The sequence below is a fragment of the Urocampus carinirostris genome, chromosome 16 (assembly GCF_059441175.1).
Source record: "Urocampus carinirostris isolate Australia breed hairy pipefish chromosome 16, RoL_Ucar_1.0, whole genome shotgun sequence".
Lineage (NCBI taxonomy): Eukaryota > Metazoa > Chordata > Actinopteri > Syngnathiformes > Syngnathidae > Urocampus > Urocampus carinirostris.
In genome coordinates, this window is record NC_142364.1 from 23,459,318 (window position 1) to 23,486,849 (window position 27,532).

Sequence of the window (27,532 nt, forward strand, 5' to 3'; positions counted from 1 at the left end):
CTTGACAAAATAATGCTAAGAAGAAGAAAAACAGAGGGTTAATTACACCTCTTTACATTAGATTGTGATAATGCCTTGCTCAAGCTCCTCTTCCTGTTAAATCATATATAATCTGAGGGACAAAACATGGATATTCATATTTTAAATGTGAGGAGGAGGATGGCCTCTCTCTCGCTGACTTTTTAAAAATTATTCACCAATCACTGTTATTAGTTTATGTTTGTTTGTGGAGGATCCGTGTGCCTGTCAGCGCCCCACCGAGCCCGTGGACGCACCAAAAGGGGGATGGAATTAATTCACCCACAAAGAAATATAAACTAAGAACAATGACGGGTGGATAATTCAGGGAAAAAAGGTAGCGAGAAAGATGCAAGGCCTGGCATGAACCCGAACCAATGATTGACATTTTAGGCTCGATCCAACCAAATTGCGGTTCGGGCTCAGGTCGGGTTTAGGCTCCGGCTTAAGATATTACCTCTAGTCCGGTGCATTCAATGTATTAAAAATATCTCACAAAACACGGTTTTAGATGGTGCGCCTTGTAATCCAGTGTGCCTTAAAGAACTATAATAATGAACAAAGTACTTATCTTGTATCGCTATAAATTACCTACATCTGCACTTTAGAGTCTGGCTCAGGGGTGGACAAACTATCGCCAACCGGCTACATGAGGCCTATCAGGCTTTTTCAAACAGAAATATTTTCGGTGCCTACTTCCACATTGGTCCAAACAAACAAAATGGTTCTACGGAAATATTACAAAGATACTACAAGATTATATACAAAACTAATACGAAACTAAAAAACTAATTTAGTGATTAAAAACAGTACTGTTGGTAAAAAATATTTTGGTTCCAAATTTGTCCTTTTTGTTCCTTTTCTTTCTAAAATCAAAATACTAATAGTACTACAAAACTATCCAATTTAGTGCAAAAAAAACAGGGACATAATATGCGAATTTCTTTTTTTTTTTCATTCTGAAAGTGGATCAACGCCTGGACCTGAAGCGTGCCATTGTCTGCATCGACCAGCCAGATGAGATGGGAAGCTGCGTCGTTGCTGTCATGGACTTTTTGGACTATTTTACATCTTATTATATAACCATTTTTTATTTATTTTTCATTTTTTTAAATTGATATTCACTATGTTTTGTGTATTGATACCCAATGGCCTGGTCATCCTGGAAGGGGTATTACCACTTGTGAGGCCCCTTCTCAAAGTTTCTAATTCCCCTCATGTTGAGGTTTTGAGTTTTCCCATGCCCGCATGTTGGTTTCAGATCAGGGGATGGTGTAATTGTGGCCTGTGCAGTCCTTTGAGAAATTTTGTGATTAAGGGCTCTACAAAAAATGTGACTTGACTTGAAGTGAAAAAAATACTATAGAAATACTACAAAAGTACTATTATAGTAACATTATTATACCAGAATTTTGCAGTATTTTGGATTTCGTACACCAGAAATACTACAAAAATACAACCATGTCAACAATACAAAAAATACTTAGGAAATACTACAAAATACTACTGTGGAAAAATAACAAAAGTAGTATAGAAAAACTACAGAAATACACTACAAAACAGTTGGCTACCCTTGGTCTAGCAAAAAGTTGCATGTTTCAGAAGTGAGTCAGTTGGTGGAATGTTTGCATATCGGCGCTCTGAGTCAAAGGCAACAAAACGGCAAAACCTCAATTCCCTTTTGTGTATTTTGCACTGCAAACTGGGAGAGTGTTGTCTTTATATCACTCCAGTATGCGGTGCACGTTGTAAATACCTTCGGCCTCGAGTGGGGACCAGTGTCCAGAGGGGGCGCACGGTCGGGGCGATGACGAGTTGGAGGCGTACTGAAGAAGAACTCTCCCCTCGGTGCATTTATCACACACTGATCCCAATTCTCTAGGAAACACAACAGAGAGGCACAGCAAGCAACTTAGATACAGACTAAATGTGGTAAAATTTCGCAAAAAGTGGCCAAAATTACCTGAACTATTTCTAACAAGAAACAGGTCTAATCATTGATCGTGCAAAAAGAAGCTTGAGAAACCATGGTTTTGTTACCATGCATTATAGCAAATGAATACCATATTTTGTGATTTCGGTATTAGGAACGACTATTCATTTTGATATCTGTTGTGCAGTGGCATACATTGAGGTTTGTGTCTAGTGAGGCACAGATTTACAAATAGATTAATCTACATCGTATGCATCATTTGATTGGCAGAGCAAAAAAGCAGTATATCAAGTGTAGCATAGAAAAACAAAACGTTTTACTGTCTTACCTTAACTTATAAACAAGTCGAGTCAAGTTTTCTTTTGAATACAGGCATACATAGATAAGCATTCATCTATTATTATAAAAGACTTCATGCAACAAAAAAGTAAAGTACCAGATAACATGACTTGCTGATAGCCAGCTACTACTATCACTAATTCTAATGTTTGGGCTGAGGTGTGCACTAAATCAGAATCCTTGGACTCAGTATCACCCTCGGTCATGAGGCAAGAGAATTGTGTGTCTCACTATGCATCTGCAAACGCTCACCAATCATATATTATAATCATATATCATATCCCAATCGGTTTAAATAAGCATAATACAATGTAAGAATTATTTGATCTTGAAAAATGTAATCCGAAAATTGAAAAATAAAACTAGAATGGACTTTTGCACTTAATTAATGTAACCTTTTATATTATTATTATTTAGCCTCACCTGCCTCTCTTGACTGCACATCAAAATTCGGAATCAAGTGAGTATTAGTCTGAAAGCATGTTACACAGTAGTCCCTTGATGTATGGCGGTTCACATTTTACAGTCTCACTGCTTCACAGATTTTTAAAAATTGCGTTCTGCATTTTTATTTTCTAAATAGTCCGTAAGAGAGTAGGTATTGGTAAAATTATAGCAATAATGATAATCTTAACATGTACAGTATACATTAATTTTATTTATTAAAGGAATGTGTCAGCAGTAAAAAGGCTTTGTTCTTTATTTGCTATGTCTAATATAGAAAATAATTTACAATATTATTTCTACACGGATTTCATCAAACAAACAAGGAGTTACAAAACAACTAACAATGTACCCAGGCCAGAAAGAAAGAAAAAATATCCTGAAATGGAAGCGCAAATGGGAGGCAAGACAATGACCCTCACCTGACTGTAATGAAAAAAAATTAGTATTTAAGGACTGTGTCGACGGCAGAGGTTGTCGGGCCATTGTCTTTCATTTTCATAGTGAATTTTTGAACGTAAACCCCGTGAAATGAGGGTTCCCTGTATTATTCATTTTAATGTATCAAAAGTCAGATTTGTATAAGCATACGGTACCAGTAGCCGTAAGAAGTAAACGGTATCTGTTATTTTTTTAACATATCTAGTTATGACCTTACATCACAGCTGCAATCATTTATAAACGCGTATCCACAAATAGAAACCTCTATTAATTATAATTGCATGCAATCATTCACAAAATCGTTAATGAATCAACTGCTGACGTAATTTCCACTCCGCTGCTGACCAAATCAGCAGACCCTGCTGAGACACGTAATCAGTCTCGCCATATGCCGTCAATGAAATATTCATCCGTGTCCTTGATTGCAGAACATAAATAGACATCTATACAAATAATAATTGGTGGAAGGGTCGCCCAATACATATTGGTATCACTTGAGAACGTTAGCAGGTCATTTCACCTGTCGTAGAAGTGTCCAGAAATGGGCGGGAACCATTCCAAGGTGATGGAATTGTGATGCTGCTCCACCACCTGAGGGGGCATTGGCACTGGGGGGGGCTTGGAGGCAGGTTGCCACGTCTGGTAGACCAGGTCCAGGTAGCAGTGCATTCGAGCCACTTGATTCAGGGTGAAGGAGTCCGTGCACGAGTCGTCTGTGGGGAACATGAGAAAATTTCAACACGAATGACCTTAAGTGCAGATGAAGGTATTCAAAGTTAATCCTCTGTTTTTGGCTATATATATCTTTGTAATTCAATATTTCTTCTTTTCACTCCATTGCCCTTAAATGAGCTTGGTAGAATTTGCACTCTCCTGGCTTGTGTCATCATTGCAGCATAGTCAGTTTGTTCCTGATGCACATGCAAGTACAAGCATTATTTAGACAAGTTTGACTAAACTGTAATTTTTTTCATCTTTTTGGGGGTTTGGGTTGGCGTTTTGACTGTAGTTGAGGCCGGCCACTTCTTACTTCACCATTTACATGCTAACTGACAAATGGAAACAAAAACAAGCCTGCTGGGACAAGGTTGACTAAACTCTCGACTAGAGCCCCTGGATCCACGCACCTTCTTACTAATGATATAGATTTTAAGATGTTAAGCGCCAGAAAAAAATATCATCGTAATACGAGCTGTTAAACATTTTTTTTTTCAATGCAAAAATAAAAATAAAATTGAAAAAAACTAGTTTATGAAAAATAAGATGAGAATAATTTGAAAATAAAGTATTTTAGGGGGAATGGCCAAATTAAAAAAACACAATATTAAAAATAAAATACTCCAAAATATATAAATGTATTTAAATTTCAAATAATTTATTCATAAATACATAAAAAAACATGTGTAGAGAGGAAAAATAAGTAAAAGAATCAAAATAATAACTTAAGTTGATGAAATTTTGGATAAACTAATATTGCATTATCCACTCAAGACAACTATATGTAAATAGATTGCACACGTTTACCTGCAAAAAAAGATTTACAGGATAATTATAATCATCGTAATAAATCGCACACCAACATTAATCCATTAAGCATTGAGCAGCTACAAACTTAATTGCTATTTAAAACAGCAGCACTAAGATGACAGTAAATTCCGGACTACAAGCCTCTACCTTTGAATCAACGTTTTATAAACTGGGGATTTAAATATGGTGCAGTCCATTCATTTTTTTTTCTTTGTAGAGGCACTGAGGAAAATGGCAAGCTGCTCTTTTCCACAACGCATGCTCTCCAAGTACAAAACATCGCGATGACTTGTGAAAACAGGTACGACAGCCTTCTAGAGGAGAAATACGTTTTTGTTTTTTGTTTGTTTATAGTTATGTAATACATAACAGGAGCAAAACGGGAGGTTTAACAGTATTGTTTTGAATACTACATACTCACAATAACAAGCAAAAGCAATGTGGTATGGTACTGTCAACCACCAATGACACAAAAAGAGAGCTTCCACGGATCTCCACAGTATGGTTGTCTTGGCGCTGTCCTCTAGAAAGCCGCAACGCCCGTGTTTTCTTTCGGCACATGGTAAATTCGAGCTCATCTTGAATGGTCACATAATATGAAAACATGTGATGTAAACGACTAAACTGAAAAACGGCATCAGGTGTAAAATGTAAGATATGGATGTAAATTACCCAATTTTTATGGCTGTTTTTTTCTGCGGCTCAAAATCCAATGGGACTCGTACAAATTGAGTTTTTGTCTTACATTTAGCAAGTAGCTTTTATTCATGTGTGCTCTGTAGTCCGGAATTTACAATAGATGAGATTGGGAAGCATTGTAATGTTTTCCAAGCGGTCTTAATACATATAGGAATGAAAAATTAGCTGCCTGTTTCCAAGGTTACGGAATGTGAAGGACAAACAAACAAACGTCTCACCTGCATAACTCATGTAGTTGTTGAAGGGCGTGTGCGTGAAATGTGGACAGCCGCAAGTTTCGTTTCCCGGCTCGGGGTCGTGGCAACCTTTGAACTTGGGCGTGGGGTTGGTATCGGCGCACAAGTCGCCCGTTTCAAAAGACGGTTCCGTTTCCAGGCAGGCGTCGTTGCACGACTCGATTTCGGAGATCCCGCGAAAAACGTGGTAGAGGCCCAGACTGTGGCCTACCTCGTGGACCATCGTGTCAGCGTGGCCGAACGTGCCATAGAAAGATGGGTTCAGCACTATTCCACCTGGTACATGAAAAAGTAGAATAGAATAGAATAGAATATACCTTTATTGTCATTGTTACAAAATGGGTTAACATATTGTGACAACGAAATTGGGCATGACACTCCAGTTTTACACATTCACAGTGAATGTGTAAAAGATAATGGCGGTAATCAATCTGAACCCAAGTACGTGAAATAGTTAGACGAGACCTTTGCAGATGTTTGATTTTAAGAATACCGATCTCTTTTTACCAGCCTAATTCATTCTAGGACATGCTCGTAGTTCAAATTGCTCGTGTAACGGGCATATTTTCCCGATTTGAAATAACCAAAAACGAATTGGTCCCCTACCGTCCTCTCAATAGTGAACCCAAAATCGATACAAAACATACAGTATCATCGCAAAGTATGTTGTATGTTACAAAACACATGCAAACACTAATTCAGCATAACAAGTACAGTAATAACATAAATAAGATTAAAAGTTTATTGTGAGTGTCGTAACAAATATGTGCGCATGGTGCAGAGGGAGGTATTCTACAGATTCTGTCTTGCTGTGAGTAAATAGGTGCCATGATGTGTTTGTAAGGTTAATTATTGATAAGGGAGCAATTGGCGGAGGCTGACAGGGATGAGATTGATCAAGAGACTGTTGATGATATGTAAGCACTTACTATACACTAAAAAAAATAAAGTTACTGTCACTTTAAATGATTGTACACACAAATACATTTTACAGCACCATTTTTCATTCATGTATTTATTTATGTTTCACCTGAAGTCAAACACAAGTTATGAGTGGGCTTGAGCGGTCTCTAGTGGTAGCCTCTGGGACTGCTTGAGAACGGGAATGTTTGGTATAGCGAGGTCGATTTTTATTTAAAAAAAATAACAAAAAAATGGGTATGCTGAAATTTTTAGAGGTGCTCTTAAAAAGAGGTACCACTGTATTAAAGATCATAGAAGGGAAAATAAATATATTGTTTTCATTTTATAAAATGAATGAATTTATCAAAAACATTTTCATTAAGCGGGAAAGTACTAAATAAATAAATTTGCAAATTATTTTAACATAGCTTGAGGTTAATAATTAATTCCATTTATAACTCATATCATGTATCTATTCTATAAAACAATTATTATTTTTGGAGGATGCGAACAAGAAACTTAAAGAAAGTTCCACTAGAAGCATCTGTGCACTTTAAATTATCTTTTCTTTTTTTAAGTTTTGTAAGAATCATTTCAGAAATATTCAAATAAAATACATTCTGAAAAAAGCATCCTTGAGAAAAATAGAACTAAATTTGAATCTTTGGCGTTTTATTAATATACTATATGTTTTGTAGACTGGTAAGATGCAAAAGGACAATTCAGGAATTACAACCAAATAAACAATAATAACTTTGTATTTTTTCATTTTAACAAAAAATCTTTCTTTGATATTGTCTTTTTAATAATTTGTGTAGCAAAAAACATTCTCTAAGAATGCCAAAACTGACAATACCTTGACTCTTTTTAAGATAACAATAATTAATGGTAGAATAATAAAAAAATACTAAAATTTACAAAAAAATGAACAATCATGTTCAAAACTGTAATTGAAAAAGACAAAAAGACTTAAAAAAAACAATGCAAAAGAAGTCAACTTTAATATAGTACGATTCTTATGTTTTTTATTTTCTTCATAATTAATTATGATGATTAACTTTTAGTGATGGTAATGTAATAAATACTATTAAAAACAAATATTTTCACATTTTAAAAAGACTATATAAAGTAAAATAGATACACAAAAAATGCACGAACTAACAAACAAATAAATAAATAAAAGTAAGTAAAACAAGATAAGCACCCATTATGATTTTTTCTTTTTTATTATTACTTTCATTATTATCCGTTTTCTGCACAGCTCATTCTTACAAGGGGGTCATGATTTATTTTTAAATTTAATGAGCTATGTAGTTCATAGCTCATATTGCTAATGTCATGTTTTCAAATTAGTCATCTTTACAATCTCAGTATTATGTGTCATAGACGTTTTCTATCTATAGTGAGAAAATTGATGCAAACAATCAATACGAAGAGTCACGTAATGTGTTATTCACAGTCCACTTGGGCCTTCTCACAGTTTGAGCTTCGATGGAGACAGACGCCTGCTGCACTTTTAGCGAATTAAAAGTGTTTCGGTGTGGTCTCACCTAAATGCGTGAGGGCTTCTTTGTCCCACGGCCAAGTGGCGACCCCCGCTAAATCTTCATCAGAAGAGTTGGCAAAGAAAACATTGAGGTGAGTGGAACCGTCCAAGCCAAGGATCTCTTTCAGCTCCTTCACGTCCAAATAAGCTCTGGGAAAGAAAATTGAAAGGAAAGTTTACCCATGAATCAGGGTTTCTTCGAAAGGATTCGAATACCACTTTTTTTCAGGTCGTTATCATCGATACAAGATATTGAAACCACTAGTACATTATATGTATTCCCTTTGTGGTTGGAGTGATAGTTTTATCTCAATGTGGCATTTTTAACAATTAAATAAAGTGGCAAAAACTAAATTAAAAAAATATACATTTTATTTAAAACAAATATAAAGAACATTTGTTTTTTTTCCTCAAATTTTATTTTGATTTATTAAGCCACAAAAGAACATATGATTAGAGGAGAACGTATCGTGAGTTTTATCAAAATAATTTTGATAGGGAAGATAAGGTGCCCCTTTTCATGATTTTTCATTTTGAATTCCTTACAAGAAGAATTAATCATACAAAATATATAACATAAGATTTAGATCATGTGTACATATATACAAATGACAACTTTTATATTTATATATTTAAGTTTTTTGTGACTTTAAGGATGGTGTCTGCAACTTCTGGCTGACGCATCCTTTGCACAAGTATGTAAAGTTCTAAGACACGCACAAATAAACTCTTCCTTTTTCATCTTTTTTTGCATTTGGACTGTATTTGAAACAGTCCTTTCTTTACTTTCACCGTTTTCATCCTAAAGTAAAAAAAGAAAAAGAAAAATGACAGCACGCGGTTGAAATCGCTCTCCTCCCTTGCAGCGTTATGTGATCCACGGCCAGAACACCAAGGGTACAAGTAAGATAGCAGCAGATAGGGGTGGTATAAAGGCTCTTTACACTCAGTTGGGCATTGTTAACACATACTTGATAGGGAAACCATTTAATTCTTAACTTTTTAATGACGCCTCAAACTATACACTCCGCCTTTAATAATATAAGATAAACAGTACGTAATATAGGCAGCACGGCGGCGCAGTGGTTTACGCATGTGCGGCACAGTTCATGTCTTGGGAACCTCCTGCGTGGGTTCAAATCCAGCTCCAGACTTCCTGTGCGGAGTTTGTATGTTCTCCCCGTGCTTGCGTGGGTTTCCTCCGGGCACTCCGGTTTCCTCCCACATTCCAAAAACATGCATTCCAAGTGAATTGGCCGGTCCAAATTGTCCCTAAGTGTGAATGAGCGAGTGAGTTGTCTGTCCCCGTGTGCCCTGCAATTGGCTGGCAACCACTTCAGGGTGTCCCCTGCCCACTGCCCGATGATTGCTGGGATGGGCTCCAGCACCCCCGCGACCCTACTGAGGATAAGCGGTGTAGCTGATGAGATGAGAGTTGAGATGAGTACGTAATATTAGCAGGACTTTTTTTCACAATACAACTTTTCTAACTGTTTTACCGCTTCTCGATACTCATTACTTTGTAGTTTTGGAGCCACCAGCGCACAAAACACATGTTCAATTAGATACAAACAAACAGATTGTGTAAATTGTATTTATGGAGGACCATGCTGGGAAACGGTTGCTACAAATTATTAGCACTGATGCGTGAATGAATTGAGTTAGCGGACCGAATTCATAATATACGACAATGTCGTTTTAATAAGAAAACGCCCTAACCGTTTGTCATCCGCGCTTATTGCACCCTGGTGTAATCTGAAGGAAATTGGACAGTGTTGAGGCTGTTGTCTAGGAAATGTGTAAGGCTAATAAACACTAAGTCGAAATTCAAGCGAGGGCCTTCAAACCCCTCATTTGTAGCCTCACTGATAGCCAAGCCGCAAATTCTCGTGAACATTGTGGCGACACATGTTTTATGTTGGAAAGACAACCAGTTCAATAAAACACTCGCTGCCATTATTCCGTTTGATTCCTGGAGTCACCAGTCGTCAATTAATAGAGCTCTGTCAGTAAAGAATTGTCTGCGGTGCGTTTGGGCACACTGGGAAAAAGCAGTGCTAATATTCTGGGATGGTTGTTAGTTATATGTTAATTTTTACTGTAAAGCGTCCATAGACTACAGTATTGGGCTAACGCATTACAATGGGACGCGTTACAGTGGAACACGTTCCTGGAACGCAATTATTTTTCTTCATAACGGGTGCTGTAACACATACATTTTTGTAACTCGATTTACTTTACTACATTAATCCGCTACCTATTGGAAGCAGATGAATTATAACATCCCCTGATTATTGATTGTTCTTCCTTGCGCTCATGCAGGTTTTAGATCAGGGGATGGTGTAATAATAGTCTGTAGTTTGCAATAGTCTGTGGTCTGTACAGCCCTCTGAGACTGCTTGTGATTAAGGGCTATACAAATAAACTTGACTTATTTTGCACATGATGTATGCTACAGCCCTTAATGCACCAAGAACAGCAATGAAGGGTCGGCATATTTATATTTTCCTTACAAAGTACAACTGAGTACAGTTACGGTTGCACAAGCCAGAGTACGAGAATGCTGAAGTTCTCCCTACTGATATTTTGATATTTCCCCTACCAAGGATGTGTACTGAGACCCTTGCTTTTCACCCTCTACACCTCTGACTGCTCACCGACCGACCTCACAAACACAATTGTTAAGTACGCCGACGATACTACCATGGTCGGCCACATCTCTGAAGGGGACGAGGCGGCGAACAGGAATGAGGTGGAGTCACTGACAACGTGGTGTTCGAAAAACCACCTCATACTGAACACCACAAAAACAAAAGAACTCATACTGGACTTCAGGAGGAAAGGCAGAAACCCAGCACCACTCATTATAAAAGGACACTGAGTAGAGAGAGTCCACTCCTTAAAATTCCTGGGTGTGCACATCTCCGATGACCTCTCCTGGTCTGCAAACACTAGAGCGGTGGTAGGGAAGGACCAGCAGCGACTCCATTTCCTGAGAGGGCTCAGGAAAAATCAGCTGAAACAGCAGCTGCTGGTGTCCTTTTACGGAGCCACAGTGGAGAGCATTCTGACATACTGCATTACGGTGTGTCATGCTGGGTGCACGGCAGCAGACAGGAAAACACTTCAGAGGGTCATCAAACACAGCCCAGAGAATCGTTGGTTGCTCTCTACCCAGTCTGGAGGACAGTGCCTGCTCTCACTACCTCAGCAGAGCAGAAAACATCATCAAGGACTTTTCTGACTTTTCTGACCCCGGCCACCACCTCTTTGACTTGCACTACAGGTCACACAAAACAAAAACAAACAGACTCAGAGATAGTTTCTTCCCCGGAGCCATCACCACCGTTAACACATACCGCACAAAAAAATGAAACTCTAGCAAACACACTACCTCATACAGATGTAAAATTGTATTCATGCCTATGCTCACTTTGCACAATGTTGCCCATATGCACTACCGCATATTGCACTAATACGATCCCAAAACTGTATGTAACACCCTACATGCCCACACTTTCTTGTGTAAATATTGTGTAAATTATAACCTTTATCTTCTTTGTTTTCTTTTATCCTCACTGTAATATGTGCACTGGAGTGCCACGTCCAATTTCGTTGTCACAATATGTTCAATCCATTTTGTAACAATGACAATAAAGGTATATTCTATTCTATTCTATTCTACCTTAAGCTCAAACTCTAAAATAGAATACTCAATTCAGGGGGCTCAGTTTGTTTTGTTTTTGGTTGTGTGTCACCAGTAGCATGGTAGGCAGCACTTGGGAAAGGGGCATGGCTTATACAGGAACAACAAAATCAATGCGTAAAACGTGAGCACGACATTTATGGTAAAATAGTGCTGAATTTGGGTGGTTTTATCTGTAAGATTATAATTGCAATACAGTATGCCTCTAGAAAGAAGAAAACGTAAAGGACAGTACATAGAAATAGAGAATGGGATATCCAAGTGGTTTGAAGCCCCGTGACAAAATTGATATGGATTGACTAGGCTAAGTGTTTGTTTGCAAGCTCTCAAGCACAAGCCAAGAAATTTAAAAGTTTGACAAGTTTCCACATTTTCTTTTTTTATTTTGTTATGTGGCTATTTTTATGCCGTTTTAGGGGGTCATCTTCAATGCCAGTAATTTGTTCCTAGATAGTAACACACTAGTTTTTGATGTGAGTAATCTGGCAGCCATTGGAATTATTTTCTAAATGAAGTAACTTGCAACCGTAACTCATTAATGTGTTCTAGTAACGTGCCCAACACTGTTAATCTGTTTCACCTTTTGTCTTTTTGTCGTGCAATGGACAAAACTGGTTTGTAAATAAGATCACACCCCCCTTGGAATGTTTTGACCTAGTTTCTTTGATCTGCCAGCCTGGTATGATCGGTTTGTGACTTGTGTGTTCTTAGTTCAGAAGATTAAGTACGACAAGAATAAGGCCGAAAAAAAATAAATAAAATAACAGGACCTTGTACAGCCGGGAGGCGAAAGTACTTCCAACTAAACGGTTAAATGTGGACTAAGTGGTGAGAATAATGTGATATAATCACTAGCTGGAACAAATAAAGTGCACACGCCGATGGCTAGTTTTTCTAAATGACTGGTTGTGTTTGTCCATTTACACATTAGGAGTCCTTGGTTGGTAATCAGTGATCTGTGGATGGGTTTCCCTAATAACAGAGCCTGTTTTTATGTGCAATCCCTTGTTTCCCACGGTGGGACCAAAACCAGAAAAGCTATCTCATGAAGTAACCCCCCACCCCATTTTCAACATGCGGCCAAAACATTGCAGTTTATTTTAAGAAGCCACAGTGGCATGATTCAGTGGCCCGGATTCAGTGACCCGAACCCCCGCCAAAAAACTGCTTTCTGCCGTCCTCTGCTCTCAGCAATAGTGAATCAGGGATGATGGTTGGCGGCCAAAACAGTGCAGTTCATCTTGGCCACACCACAATGGTACACTTAAACGGCCTGAACCGAAAATAAACCACGCTCTGACGATTTCTGCTTTAAGTAATAGTCAATAGGGGATGCGAGTTGTGGCTGACAATGACACATTTCATTTTGGGTGAGCCAGGATGGCATGCCATCCGACAAAAGAACCTTATGCTGGTCTTCACCTGCAACAATATGAGATGGGATAGATAAAGGATAGTGGATGCAGTCCAGTTGGTTTTAGATGGTAATAAAGGCCAAAATAGAGGTACCAAGCCTGAGAATAGTGCAATCTGATGTTGCTGCTCGGATCAATATGCAATCTGGGATAATGGATCGCGATCGCATGTCTGCAGATGATTTTAGGTGGAAAGAATGTGAAAACAGCCACCATGCATGACACTAATTTGTTCCCTCGACCCTCTCTCTCATCAATAGTTGACTGACGAGAAAGAATTTGGGCCAAAACAGTGTAGTTCATTTCAGGTTGGCCGCAATGGAACCGTCAGTGGCCTGAACCGAAAAAAAATGCGCTGTGTTGGGCCCTTTTCTGAGCAATATTTGACCCGGGATAATGGATTGTGACCACATGTTCATTTTGGGCCAACCAGAACAGGATGTCTCCCGACAAATATATATTCTTTCCTTCTTGTGGCAAAATGTCGTTGGGGTTATGGATTGCAGCCGCAAAAGTGCTGTTCATTTTAGGCGGAAATGAAGCGAAAAAAGAGTCACCATGCCTCACACAAGAACTAATGGATCACATCCGCAAGCGGGCAGTTCACTTTTCGGTGGAAAGCACAGCAAAAAATGAGTTAGGCTGACAAAAATATACGATCGGGGATAATGGATCACACACTATTTTTTACCCGCAATGCACTAATCAGCAAGGAACGAAGGGCGAAGTAGCAAGCAAATACAGTAGTAACACATTTTTAAAAATGCATAGGAAAAAAAGCACATGTCTGCATAAGATATAAGAATCTTAATGTAAAAGCAAGCTGACTGTCGGCGCATGTTCAATGTCACCTCGAGGAAGCAATTTAAAAGTAGCTAAGGGCGCTGTTGGCAGCGTTTAGGAGGAAATACACTCATGAAAAAAAATTGTTCCTTCTGGCAATTCAGCGAAGGTTTGAACTCGGGGACATTTAATAGATATTATCTCCAGAAAGGTTTAATGGATAAATCTCGTCAAACTCGGAGGAAGGGACAACAGAGTACGGGGATTTTGGGTTTATACAAATCCCAGAAAAGGTAATGGTTTGGAAATCAAATTAAACAACAGTAAAAATGAAAATAAATTCTGCTTATATTAACACTCATTTTTAAGAGTAGAATATTTGAACCCTTTTTTGATACGTTATAAAAAAATAAATGATCAGAAAATATTTTTGGGGATGAAACATTTACAGATCACTTTTCTCATTTATAGCATTTTGTTCTTAGTTTTACGGCAAAAATAATTATTAAAAAGAGGTAAATAAATATTGTTTTTACCATTTATCTGCATTATATGAATATAGTTTTTAATGTACTTTTCTAGTAAAACAATGATAACATTATCTTTTGTCATTAAACACTGGTGAGAAGGAAAAAGATGTGTTCCATTTCCAAAAAAGCTAAAAATTCAATTCTTGTTCATTCCAATAATTTTACTTTAATGATATTTTTAAAATGCTTACCTTCAATCGGAGCAGAATTACCTCAATTTCTTCTCTTTTAAAGTATTTGAAGGAGAAAAATATGCTCAAAAGGAACAAAATAAATAATTTTTGCCACTTTCTCTCTTTTATTTCACTATATTTTAACTTTGTTCTCGTATAATATCCAAGAAAAATCCTTTTAAGCATCAATTATTTTTATAATATTATAAAAAATGTGAAATGTAATCATCATAATAAAGACAAGAATCATAAAGTAATTAATTAATGATAGAGCATTGTTTTATATAAAAAAATAAGAAAAAGGAATAGTCCAAACAAGCAACATTATTTGTTTTTTTCCCTACCAGAATATTTTGCAGATATCAATATGTACACACACTAATACACAATGTAAAAAGATTGCGAAAACATGGCAATGCACAGGTAAACCTTGTCAGGAAAACAGGTGGCATGCCCATACTCAGGGTTGGGTAGGGTTATTTTAACTGGATTACTTTCAATTACTTTTGGATTGTTCCAATACCAAATATGCTAATAAAACACAAAAGAAACTAAGTATGAATAAAATTATGACTCACAACACGTGGTAAGCTTTCTCTCCTGGCTTTGATCTCTTTGATCTCCGGCAAAACTAACATAAAATGCGACAGAAACAAAATGAAAATAAATCATAACAGCTTGCCAACATCCTTTTTGCCGTTCCATGTATTCCGTTACTCCCCAAGCCTGCACAAAATTTAGTCATTTTATTCATATTTAGTTTCTTTTGTCTTTTATTAGCATATTTGGTATTGGAGTAATCCAAAAGTAATTGAAAGTAATCCAGTTAAAGTAACCCTACCCAACCCTTCCCGTACTAACACAATGAGTTTTTTGAATAGCTGTGACTGAACAAAAAACTTATTGTGACCAATGCCAGAATTCTTAAAGGAGTCAACCATTATCCGGCAGCTAAAATCAGAAAAAGAACCACAACATTGGCTATGAGGAAAATGTAAAAAAGACGGGTAAAACTCGGCACAGACTTTACGCGGTTACCATAACGAAATTCGTGTTGACACCATTGACTGCAGAGTAAGATAGTTTACAAAGAGAAGCACACAATTACTACTGCGTCGATAGAAAAGACAAATGTGGGCCGCGTCACATAAAAGGTGGCGTATGCTCTAAAGTTCTTGTCATCCCCATCATAGAACATACCGTGGAGAATAGGACCAGAATGTAACACGTTTGTGAAAAGTTGTCTTGTTTTATCTCGGCATCTGTGCTTGCCATGGTATTGGACCAAATTACATTTGCTTGTCATAGTTTCTTGAGAATTAAAGGGAAATCTAGTGACAGGACAATGACTCAGATGATACAAAAATGGAACTATAACGTGTAACTTTCCAAGCTGCTCAAATTGGATGTATAAATTAAGGATTTCCTAGATTTATGGGTGAAAAAGTTTAAATATCATGAGTACAGTAATCTCTCGCTGTATCGTGGTTCACTTATGTGGTTTCCGGATTTTCATTTTGCATTGTGTTCGGCATTCTAAACAGTTGCCCGCCCGTTTTCTGCCTGTGTCTGCCTGTGCATCAATAACGTCGCAGTCTAAGGCTAAGTTCATGATGAATTATCAATTGCATTTATTTTTGTGATAAAATTTGATGTTTTAGTGAGAGCCTTAAAATCTCCATCTAAATGTCTCCCTAATGCGCAAAGAACACACACAATGCGCCCGGTATTTACGGAAGTACACATGGATGCTTACTGCGAAGCTTATTGAGCAATTTTAATGTTATTTTGCTACTGGAGGAAGAACTGAGTTTTCCCCAAACGTTCACAATCCAAAACTTCCCTTACCCTCCATTTGAATGCTTTCCGTGTTTTTGTCCACCATTAAGGTTGAGTCCCACGCTTACTGCCCGCCTTTTCATGATGGGCAGGTCGCATGATTGCGCCTTGACCCTTCACACATTCCAAAAGATTGGATATGTATCTGATTTAGGACAACATATGAAAGTGGCCTGGATCTTTTGCGAAAACAACTAATTTGTGTTGTTCAGAGGATACAGGTCACATCCGTGTAAAATAATCTGATTTCTCTGCAGTGTGAACCTAGCCTGAGTTTCTTCAACTTCCTCATGTTAAGATTTTTTAGATTATTCTTTCCCTAATTTAGGTTTTAGATCAGGGGATGGTGTAATAATAGTCCGTAGTTTGCAATAATCTGTGGTCTGTGCAGCTCTTTGAGACTCCTTGTGATTAAGGGCTCTACAAATAAACAAGACTTGACTTGACTTAAGTTACACACGTTCATAAAACCAACATTATATATGCTCAAATATAATATAAATTCTCTGGATCCACAGAAGCACCAAAAGGCAGAGAAATATGTTTTCTATCGCTACAAAGTCGGACTTCTCCACACCCTAAAAGAATGTGAAAGCTGTTTTACGCCACATTTTAGTTTTCCCATTAACGTCCACATGATGGCAGCAAAATATGTTTCGAAGTAAAAAAGTATTGTCCCTTAAATCGTTTCCACTTCTGTTTGAAATCACTAGTGAAAGATAGCGGGAAGATTATTTTTGAATTCATAAGTTGACAATTCAAAATGTATTTGTAAAATCGTTTTTCTAAAATATAATACTTTTATCTCTTAAACACATGCTTGAGCCTGCAAATTGGATTTATTTTTATTTTCAATTTTTGATGGTGTATTTGATAAATAAAAAAATAAATGATTGTTTCTAATTTGTGGGTTTCGACTATCATGGGTCCTTTTTGGAACGCAACCTCCACAAAGAGAGGTATTGCTATACTAACATACTATGGCAGGGGCCTCACACTATTGGCAGCAATTGGCCCTCAGGCCATGTGTTTGACACCCCTGCTTTAGAAAGTTCCGACACACACCTGATGCCAAAAGCAAAATGCCATACATCCAATGGCTGTGGGTAGCGCCAGGTATGCCTGAGTGTCTTGTTTTTCTAAAATTTCTAAAAACGGGCAGCAAGGAAGCATTTTGGTCTAAATCCCCAGAAAATGTTGATTCACCATTTGCTTTGACTGACAGACATTCAATAGCACAAAGTCCTAATCGAATTAAGTTGAATTAACGGCCGAGCAATTATGCTCATTAGCACGTTCGACACACAATTAAATAAGTTATAATGTTTAAAGGGTCCTCGGCGAATGTCGAGTTTTCGTTTCATAATCGCCAATGTGTTCTAGATTTGGGACCATAGTATGTTCTTCAAGCCAGAAAAGACACTTTGATCATTTGCCATTTGTCCGAGCCCGATGGAAGCATTTTCAGCCCAACAAAGATTATGGAGCATTGGTTTCGTCTTTGTGACCATCTATTCACGTGTATTCACGTCTACCAAAGTTCCTTGCCAATGAACCTGATTCGGCTTTACTCCGACCCTGCCGCTCTCCTTACTATGGCTCATTTTCATCAAGAGTTTTAAATAAATACAATCCAAATGCTCTCTCCTACTGCTAGAGGGCAATGTAGAAAGTTTATAGCCTAGTGCAGGGGTGGAGAACACGCGGCTCTGGAGCCGCATGCGGCTCTTTGCCTCATCATATCTTTTATATACTGTGGCTCTTTGCCTCGTTTCATCCATCCATCCATCCATCCATTGTCTTCCACTTATCCGAGGTCGGGTCGCGGGGGCAGCAGCGTTAAAAGGGAAGCCCAGACGTCCCTATCCCCAGCCACTTCCTCCAGCTCATCCGACGGGACCCCGAGGCGTTCCCAAGCCAGCCGAGAGACATAGTCTCTCCAACGTGTCCTGGGCCGCCCCCGGGGCCTCCTGCCGGTGGGACATGCCCGGAACACCTCCCGAGGGAGGCGTCCAGGAGGCATCCTTATTAGATGCCCGAGCCACCTCAACTGGCTCCTCTCAACGCGGAGGAGCAGTGGCTCTACTCCGAGTCCCTCCCGGATGACTGAGCTTCTCACCCTATCTCTAAGGGAGAACCCAGCCACCCTGCGGAGGAAACTCATTTCGGCCGCTTGTATCCGGGATCGAGTTCTTTCGGTCATGACCCAAAGTTCATGACCATAGGTGAGGGTAGGAACGTAGATCGACTGGTAGATCGAGAGCTTTGCCTTTCGGCTCAGCACCCTCTTCACCACGACAGGGTCCGAATGGCCTCGTTTCATGTTTAGTTTTTTTCCCCTCTTAAAACACCCTCAATCCATCAGTGTTAATAACAAAATAATAAATAATATTTTGAAATTAATTTGGTAGATTTGTTGTTTTTATGCTGATCCGGACACATAACTGACTGCCAATCATCTGCGTAGGTTACGTCTAATGCTGGGAAATTAAGTAAACATTTCATGAGTGGGCAGACTGTTACCCTCATGGTCAAAATGGCAAAATGCAAAGCAAAATGGAAATAGTGTTATGTGTTATGTTATGTGTGTTATGGGAAACAATATGTTTTTAATTGTGTGTGTTTGTGTGTGTCCGTCTGTCATGGCAGGTCAGTGCGTGTTGTGGCTCTTTGACTCTCACAGTTAAAAATTTCGGCTCTTTGTGTCAAACGTGTTCGCCACTCCTGGCCTAGTAAGTAGCTTCAGGGGTAGAGCTACATTGACTCAACTGTTAAAATCAACCAGTTAACACATGTTAAACATGTGTTTTTTTCTTTTTTTTGTGAACAAATGTGTAGAAAAGATCTTTTCACATCTGTGATTATAATATGTTCGGTAGGTTACTAATGTAGGCCGAATGATAATGCATAATACTGAAATACAAACCTAAAAACTGGAGTTGACAATCATGTTTCGATTCTGCCTGCCCGAGAACAGAAAGTCTGGATCCTTGGGGGAAAACTGAGTTGGACATCCCTACATTCGATCTTATTTCACTATCACACTATTTTTACCGACAGAGCAAGAAACACTAATTTGATAGTGCATTTTGTTCTGCATTCTGATAGTTTAAAGAGAGTTTTCACTTCTTCACTTGTGCGTCACTAACATTGCAGTTTAATATGCATATGTACGTAAAAGAGCCTCCATCGTATTTGTTAAAAAACTTTGTTTTCTTCCTTCTCTAACATTCGTTGTTGAAGAAGTGGAGAGATTGTTCAACTTATCAGAATGCACTATCCCAATCCCTGTTTCTTGCACCGCAAAAACTGTGTGATAACAAGATAATCATTAATGTTTTTTGTCTGTCATCTGTACCACTGATGGTGTAGTGGTAAAGTGTTAGCGCTTTCACTGCTATTACTCTGGTTCAATTGCCATTGCATACAATGTCTGGCGATTTAGGTCAGCGATGTTTTTCGATTGATCAATAATTGCACAATCACTGCTCAAAGACAGTAAATTGCCTCATCAGCCTGCAACCGTCAGGGAAAAGACAGTGTCAGCGCCAGAGCCAGCAGGCTCAAGGACATCAGACTGTCAGGACTGTCCTTTCCCCTTCTGCCCCTCGGCCTTTTTCTAAATCAATGCTAACTGCTCTGTTTAGATTCCGGTTATATTTAGGGCATTCGCTTTTTTATTCAAAACCTTTTTTATTTTTGCATTTGTACATTTTTTTATGTGCAAACCTTTTATTTTATTTGACCAATCATTTTGATTTGTACTGTACATTATTTGTTTCATGTTTGCACCCAAATAAGAGGAAGACATTTCATCTGTATACTGTGTATATAGCATATTTGCCGATTGAGTTAAAGTTAAAAATATGTATGGTAGCGCATAACTAAAAGTTTTGTATGCATTTTCAACTATATTCTGCAGTATATAAGGTGCACCAGGTTATACATTTCTGGACAAATTTGGGTTTTTGGGTGTGCCGTATAGTCTGAAAAATACAGGATATCCATGTATAATTCATATAACGCTGTAAATTTGAAAGCTAAAGCTAGCGGTGGACATGGCTCTCTGGTTGCCAATAAAACGTTCATATTCTGAGCGGGTTAACACCACAGCTCCTAAACCCTGTCGTTCGTCTTTCCCTTTATTGCAAGTCTTCCAATTCCCTGCACTGCTCGTTGTTTTCCAAGAATAACAAAAAAATATATTATTTTTATTACAAACATAACTTTTGTCAAATGTCAATGAGTCTTACAGTTATTTTGCTGTCTTCTAAAACAGTTAAGCCTTATAGTCCAGTGCGCCTCATTGTGCGTAAAATACAGTACATTGTTGTTGCGTCAACATCTGATTTTTGTCTATACACAACATCACACATCATTCTAAATAACGTTTTTAAACAATAACATTTCGTAAAACAATACAGGTTAAATAACTTGTTGGAAACATTGATTACTGTCAATTTAATGGTGAATGTTCCTAAAGGTAAGTAAACGGAAATTGCATATTGCATCACTATTGTTCAAAATTCAGAGCTTCCTCTGAAATGCAGCCCACACGTAAACAAAAAATAGCATGCAGCCATATATCATAAACTTGAGATGACTGAGCAAAATCATTGTGATTTCTAGATTCAGTAAATCACATTAAATCCGCTGAAACAACAAAGGCAAATATTTTTTGTTGACCAGTGAATTATTAATATTGCTTTACATGTGTGTGCAGGTAGGCAGCACGACGGCTGAGTGGTTAGCGTGTCCCCAGCACAGTTCTGATGTCATGGGATCAAACCTTCCTGTGTGGAGTTTGCATGTTCTCCCCAAACTTGCGTGGGTTTCCTTCGGGCACTCCGGTTTCCTTCCACATTCCAAAAACATGCATTTCAGGTTAATTGGCCGGTTCAAATTGTCCCTAGGTGTGAATGAGCCAGTGAGTTTTCTGTCAGTGTGCCCTGCGATTGGCTCGGAACCATTTCAGGGTATCCCCTGCCCACTGCCAGAGGACAGCTGAGATGGGCTCTAGCACCCCCGCGACCCTACTGAGGATAACCGGTGCAGCTAATGAGATGAGATTCTAAAAGTAATTTTCTTAAATTTTAAAATATTAACATTTGTTTATCTTGTTTAATATATATATATTCTTACATTTTGCACCCAGAAGATCATTTTCTTCATTTTAAGTATCCTTCTAATATAGGTGGAAAAGGTTTCTCAAAACAAGCAACACATACCAGGGCTGGGCAAAACAGACCGATGTTTTCTTTTTTTTTCTTTTTTGTTTTTTTCTTTTTAAAGCAAACTTATTACAGTTACTTCAGATGATTCAATTATTAATTGGTTTTAAACAATAAATCTCATTCGACACACATTCATTTAAAGGCACTTGTTTTGAATCAAAAAATTAACCATGTGCAAGGTTTCCAAACAAGAAGAACTGATCTACTGCTAATGTAACATTCCTAGGTTATGCAAAATATTAAAAAATCCCCAACAATTGTGACTGTCCTGCTTGAATGAAACAATTAACTACTTCGTAACTATTGTTTAATTTTCCACGATAACTTTGAGTCGTTCTAATTAAACTTTTGCAATCATTGAAAATGTATGTGATGCTAAAAGTAAGGTAAAAGCAGTTAGGCTCTGTTGGAAAAAAATACATAGACTTTTTAAACTCAATTAGGCTTTGTTAACACATACTTAATAGAGAAAATTCTACTTTCAATTTTTTAAGCGTAATTTTTCCAATTTTTTTTAAAGATGAAATAGCAATAGGGTAACTATTTTTTTTCTTTCTCTTTTTTTACAGTAAGCAGTAAGCAAAATGTTTTAACAGCACAAAGAATCCATCATAAGCTCTCCCAAATCTCTAAAGTGGTGGTCTTTAACAGAGCACTGAGGCCGCATCCTCATTCCTTTCTACTTCAACTTAACAAATTGAATACAAACTCTCCTGTGTACCATATATTTTAAAAAGAAACAATAAAATCTGACTCCCCATTATCCCATCTGCTAAATGCCTCCGACGCGGAAGGAAGGTCTTTTCCCGGAGCCGACTGGAAGCGCAGGTGAAATCTCGGCAACAGGTGTTTTTCTAAGTGCTAGGGCTTTAAAGGGGAAGTGCAAAGTCCTGGTATTTACGAACAAGCACTCCATTATGTTTTATGGGACGGGGCTTAATGGTTTAGACGACCAACTGTAAAACACCCAAGTCAAGGGCCTGGGAGATTAGCTGCCTCCACGGAGCTAAATACTGCAAGGGTGGGAGGAGAGGAGCAAAGAAAGGGTGGTCCATCCATCAATCTGCCACACTGAGAGCTATTGACTCGTAAGGAGGAGAGACGGAGGGGAAAACCGATGACCTGTTAGCCTCGGACGACGCTGCGCCAAAACTCCATTTCCCAAAATGAAAAGGTTTATATGCACTCGTCTGTCATCGGTTTAAGGATGACGTCCGGGGACTAAGCCTAAAAATATTACTTGAAGCTTGAGGAAACAGTTTTTATTATTTTTCAGCGCCTCCTAGTGGTCATCAACGAATTCATGGGCAATTTTATGATTCTTTGTTCCTAGCCAGTGTTGGGACTACCGCATTACAAAAGAACGTGTTCCCGTAACGCAATTACTTCATGGTAATGAGTACTGTAATGTGTCTTGGGAAGGAGAGGTCTTGATCTACATGGTGTACTACAGTGTTATTATACCACTTATTATTGAGTGTATTATTTATACCTCTGAAGACTTCTGCATCACTCGCATTGTCACATACAACCCTCAATCTGCCAGCAACATTGTCAAAGAGTAAGCATGTTTATATTTACCTAAAAAGTACATCTAAATCCAAGTAGGTGCAAAGTATCATAATGCTGAATTTCTACTCAAGGAGATATTCTTCCTACCAATATACTTGCAACTAAGCTGGATTTACAGCTATAAAATAAAATACTGAAATCCAGGCATCAGTTTATAGGTGCATATTCGGTTAAGTGTCCATCCATCCATTATCAGCACCGCTTATCCTCAGTAGGGTCGCTGGGTGCAAATGGTAGGCAACGTATGGGAAAGGGAGCTTGGCTTTCACAGGAACAACAAACTAATTGGAGATCAATGGGGCAAATGTGAGCATAGAGTTGAGGGTAAAAGTGGGCGGAATTTTGGTCTTTTTACATGCAAAATTGTTTTTGCAGTACACCAGGCCAGGAGAAAATAAGAAAATGTCTTGGACAGTACCCAGAAATGGAGAAGGATATTTTGGAGTGATTTGAAGACCAGAGAAAAAAATGCGTATAGAATGTCGTGGGCAGGTGTATAATTAACTAAGACTCTTAAGGTTGCACAAGCCAAAAATATGAAGGATTTGCTGCTTATACAGATTGCTGTACACTTTTCCTCTTTCCATTTTATTATGAGGCATTTTAAAGCAGTTTATTGGGTCGGCTTCCATGCGAGGATAAACAGAAAGTTGTAACTAAATCTGTACTTTCAGAGTAACACACTACGTTTTGGTTTCAGTAACATGGAGAGTAACTAAGTTACTTTTTAAATAATAATTAATTACTAACAGTAACTAATGACTGTTTTTCAATAAAGCAATAAAACACTTTTCCTAGCTATTTTCTTTAAACGACATTTTGTATTGTTAAGCTCTTATTTGTGGTAAAAAGCCCTGCGACTGGCCGGCAACCAGTTCAGGGTGTGCCCTGCTCACTGCCCGAAGATAGCTTGGACGGGCGGTGCAGATAATGGATGGATGAGTCGTGGTGAAAAAAATAAAAACGCTTCTTTAATCCATACATGGAACTGATCGTACCATTGAAGCGTATCTTTTGATTGAAGAGGTGACCAAACGATCATGGCTGTAATTATCAGCTATGATGCATGTAGTTAAAATGAGTTTCAAAAGAATGCCAAAAAAGTGTGGTCCCGATCGATGGAATTCAACAAACTCATAAGTAAGTTGTGCTTTTTTTGGAAAAGAGTATGCACTGCCACATTTCAACCGACAGCAAAAGCCTATTAACGACAATGGTGTCAAAACGTTGTATTAACTTGTATGCTTAAAAAAGGGACATATATATTTTTATTTAATTCTTACTGTTTACAAAACTAATTCTATCGAGACGCTGTATCGCCAGATATTTCAAATAAAATCAATCATTATTTTTCTTCTTGGCCCAGCCCCAAAGCAAAATGTTTCAAAACCATCGCGGCCCGCGGGTAAAAAAGTTGGCCCGCCCCAGGTATAAGGAAATCGGGGTAAGCGCAATAGAAGAATCATTAATCTAAATCTTTATTTTCAGAGGGTGCTGTAAAGGAGGCATTCGCTTATGTACTTAAGTACATTTTCAGTTGGAAATGTATACTTATACTTTACTTTTATCAGAATAGTTTGCTTAGATAATTTTACTGTTTGATTCTGTCTGGTAGTGTTTTGTACAAACACATTTGACATCTCTAAAATAATTGAATATTTCATCAGTGAGTCATTGGGAGGTTAACCAAGAAAGCACTCCTTTTACCCTTCGCTCCCCGTTTTCTGATGCAATATCAATTCACACCGTAATAATCCAGACAACGGAGTGTTTTGTTTTTTATTTTTAAGGCCCGTGAGATAAAATCAATCATCGAGGTGCGTCGATGCAATAATATCCTGCAAGATTAATTTGCAGAAGTTAAGGCTGAAGGATATAAAAGTTACCGTCGCCCTGGAAAATATCGTGCGGCACTCAGATTCCTTCGGCAGAAGTCGAAGAACTCAAAATACCCGCTTAGCATACCGTACCATTCACATACCATCATCAAAGCGAGCAGTCACTCCAGCAAGACGATTCAGAACGGGTATATCGCCCGTGTTTTTCTTTCTGGTATGCGTCAAACCCCACGCCCGTATGTCAAATACCAGGGAGATTTGGACAGTAGAAGCCAGTTGTTGACGTCTAAATCAAGCAGATTCTCTGCCGCCTGATGAATTGCCTATGAGAGATGACTAAGCTGGAAGGGATGCGAAGCCCACCTGTTTTTACTCTCTCTGTGTTGTTCATTAAATGTCATTATTTTGTTATTTAGCGGAAATTTCAAACAAAGGGATGGCGGCGGAAACACAGGGTTTCCAGGATCAGACCTGATTGAAACCAGCCAGCCCCTTCCAGACCATTAGGATGGTGTGAAAAATGGTTTATCGCTATTGTTAATGGTGAGAACCTACTGAGTATACACAGTAAATAATGGACTGATATTTATCCGACAAATAATAGCAAGTAATGTCATTATAATTATTAAAAGTCCAAAAAAATTGACCAATGTTTGATCACTTGGAGCTGCGCAATACTTTTCTGACGCTAATTTTCAGACTTGTGTTTAGTACAACAGTAGGCTGTTGTAAATGTAGACAATTAAAAAAAGCACATAAAATACATAGATATTTAGAGTGTATGATGTCATTTGATTAACCGCAAAAAAATGGTTCATGTTTACGTTTCAATATATTTGAATAAAAGAGACACTCATTGGTATTTACAGACTATTGAAACACAGCTGTGTAGCGGCACTAAGCCATCACTTTGCAGGTATTGTCATAAAGGAATTACGGGAAATGTAGTTTTTGTTCAAAACACTTATTTGACCCATTTATTTTTTAGAAGCTCAAAAATGTAAAAGCTCTCGAGGGGCACGGAAAATCATGGTGCCGGCCAATTGGCCATAAGTCTAACACACATGTGGTAGATGGAAAATATCAATTTGTGTTTTAAGAATTAGTATTTTTACTAAGAAAAATAAATAATATCTAAATCTGAAAAAAATATCCACTTTTTTTTTTTTGCCCCCCAGAAAATTAAAATTTTAAGAAAAATAAGGAATGTAATAAATAAGATAAGGTTTTCTGCCACGGAGGTATATGCTACAGCATAAGTTAAAAAAACCTTAGTATATCATTGCAACAAAATGTTAATTTTATGTATGCTTTTCTTGTTTTGAGATATACTTTACCCCTTGGAACAAAAAAAGAAAAAACATTAAGATTATTTTTGTATATTTTATATAATATATTTTCTACCAAGATAGATAATAAAATGGCAAAGTTATTACCACCTGCTAGATAAAAACATTTTGCCCATTTTAAAAATACATTTTCTTATTTTACAAAGGAATTCGAAATGTCTTAAAACCAGCAAAATTGTACTTAGAATAATCTTAATTGTCTGCCAATGGAATATTATTTTATTTCAGGCCAAAAAGTCGGATTTGAAAATTGAGCAAAAAGTAGCATAATGATCCCCTTTATTTTTAAAAATCCCTTTTTCCACGAGAAGATAAATTGTCAATATCAAAATGTGTGTGTGTTGTATATCTTATATTCCAAAAAAGTATAACATAAAATTAAAACAGTGTTTAAATGGATCACTATTACCTGAAATTCAGAGAGTTTTCCTTAGTTTAAGTAGAGTTATAAGTGCGTATAAATGTAGCTACACAGTGCATTGAATTAAATTGTCTTGTATTGATAACCGTGTAGTAAACATTGTATGCAACAAAATTGGACATAGCACTCCAGGGTAAATATGTAACAGACTTTAAAGAGAAAAAAAAAAACTATCTGGGATAAAAGCCAGACTAAAAATAGGACATAGTGCTTAGAGACTGGCCTAAGTTGTAATAATAGTGCAATGTTTGTGAATGAAAAAGAAAGTGCATCGAAAAAATAGTGCAATGAAAAGAAGTGCAATAACATTTAGCTGCAACAAAGTTCCCAAAATATGTCACAAGGTATATATTTTCACAGGTTTTCACAGCAATAAAAGGAAGAATAACAAAATAATTCGCAAGATATGTTTTCACAGTTTTGTGGGCTTGTTTAGAGTGGTGATAAAGCTATGTAAGACGCTGTCTCTGAGCCAGTCTGTCCTTGTTTTGAGGGACCTGTAGCGCCTACCAGTATAGGAGACAGGTCAATATAATATAATTTATAATCTTGGTACTGGTCTGCGGACGCGTTGACGTTGGTATTG

General features: G+C 37.7%; 1 protein-coding gene across 1 annotated transcript in view; it reads right to left on the reverse strand.

Annotated features, from left to right (window-relative positions):
* Positions 1–27,532, reverse strand: part of pappaa (pregnancy-associated plasma protein A, pappalysin 1a) — a 161,032-nt gene that overhangs the window by 117,420 nt on the left and 16,080 nt on the right. The window contains exons 3-6 of the mRNA XM_088356261.1: positions 8,091–8,236; positions 5,620–5,913; positions 3,696–3,888; positions 1,775–1,896 (exon numbers count right to left, since the gene is read on the reverse strand). Coding sequence (XP_088212387.1) covers positions 1,775–1,896; positions 3,696–3,888; positions 5,620–5,913; positions 8,091–8,236 — 755 coding nt within the window. The remainder of the gene's footprint in view (positions 1–1,774; positions 1,897–3,695; positions 3,889–5,619; positions 5,914–8,090; positions 8,237–27,532) is intronic.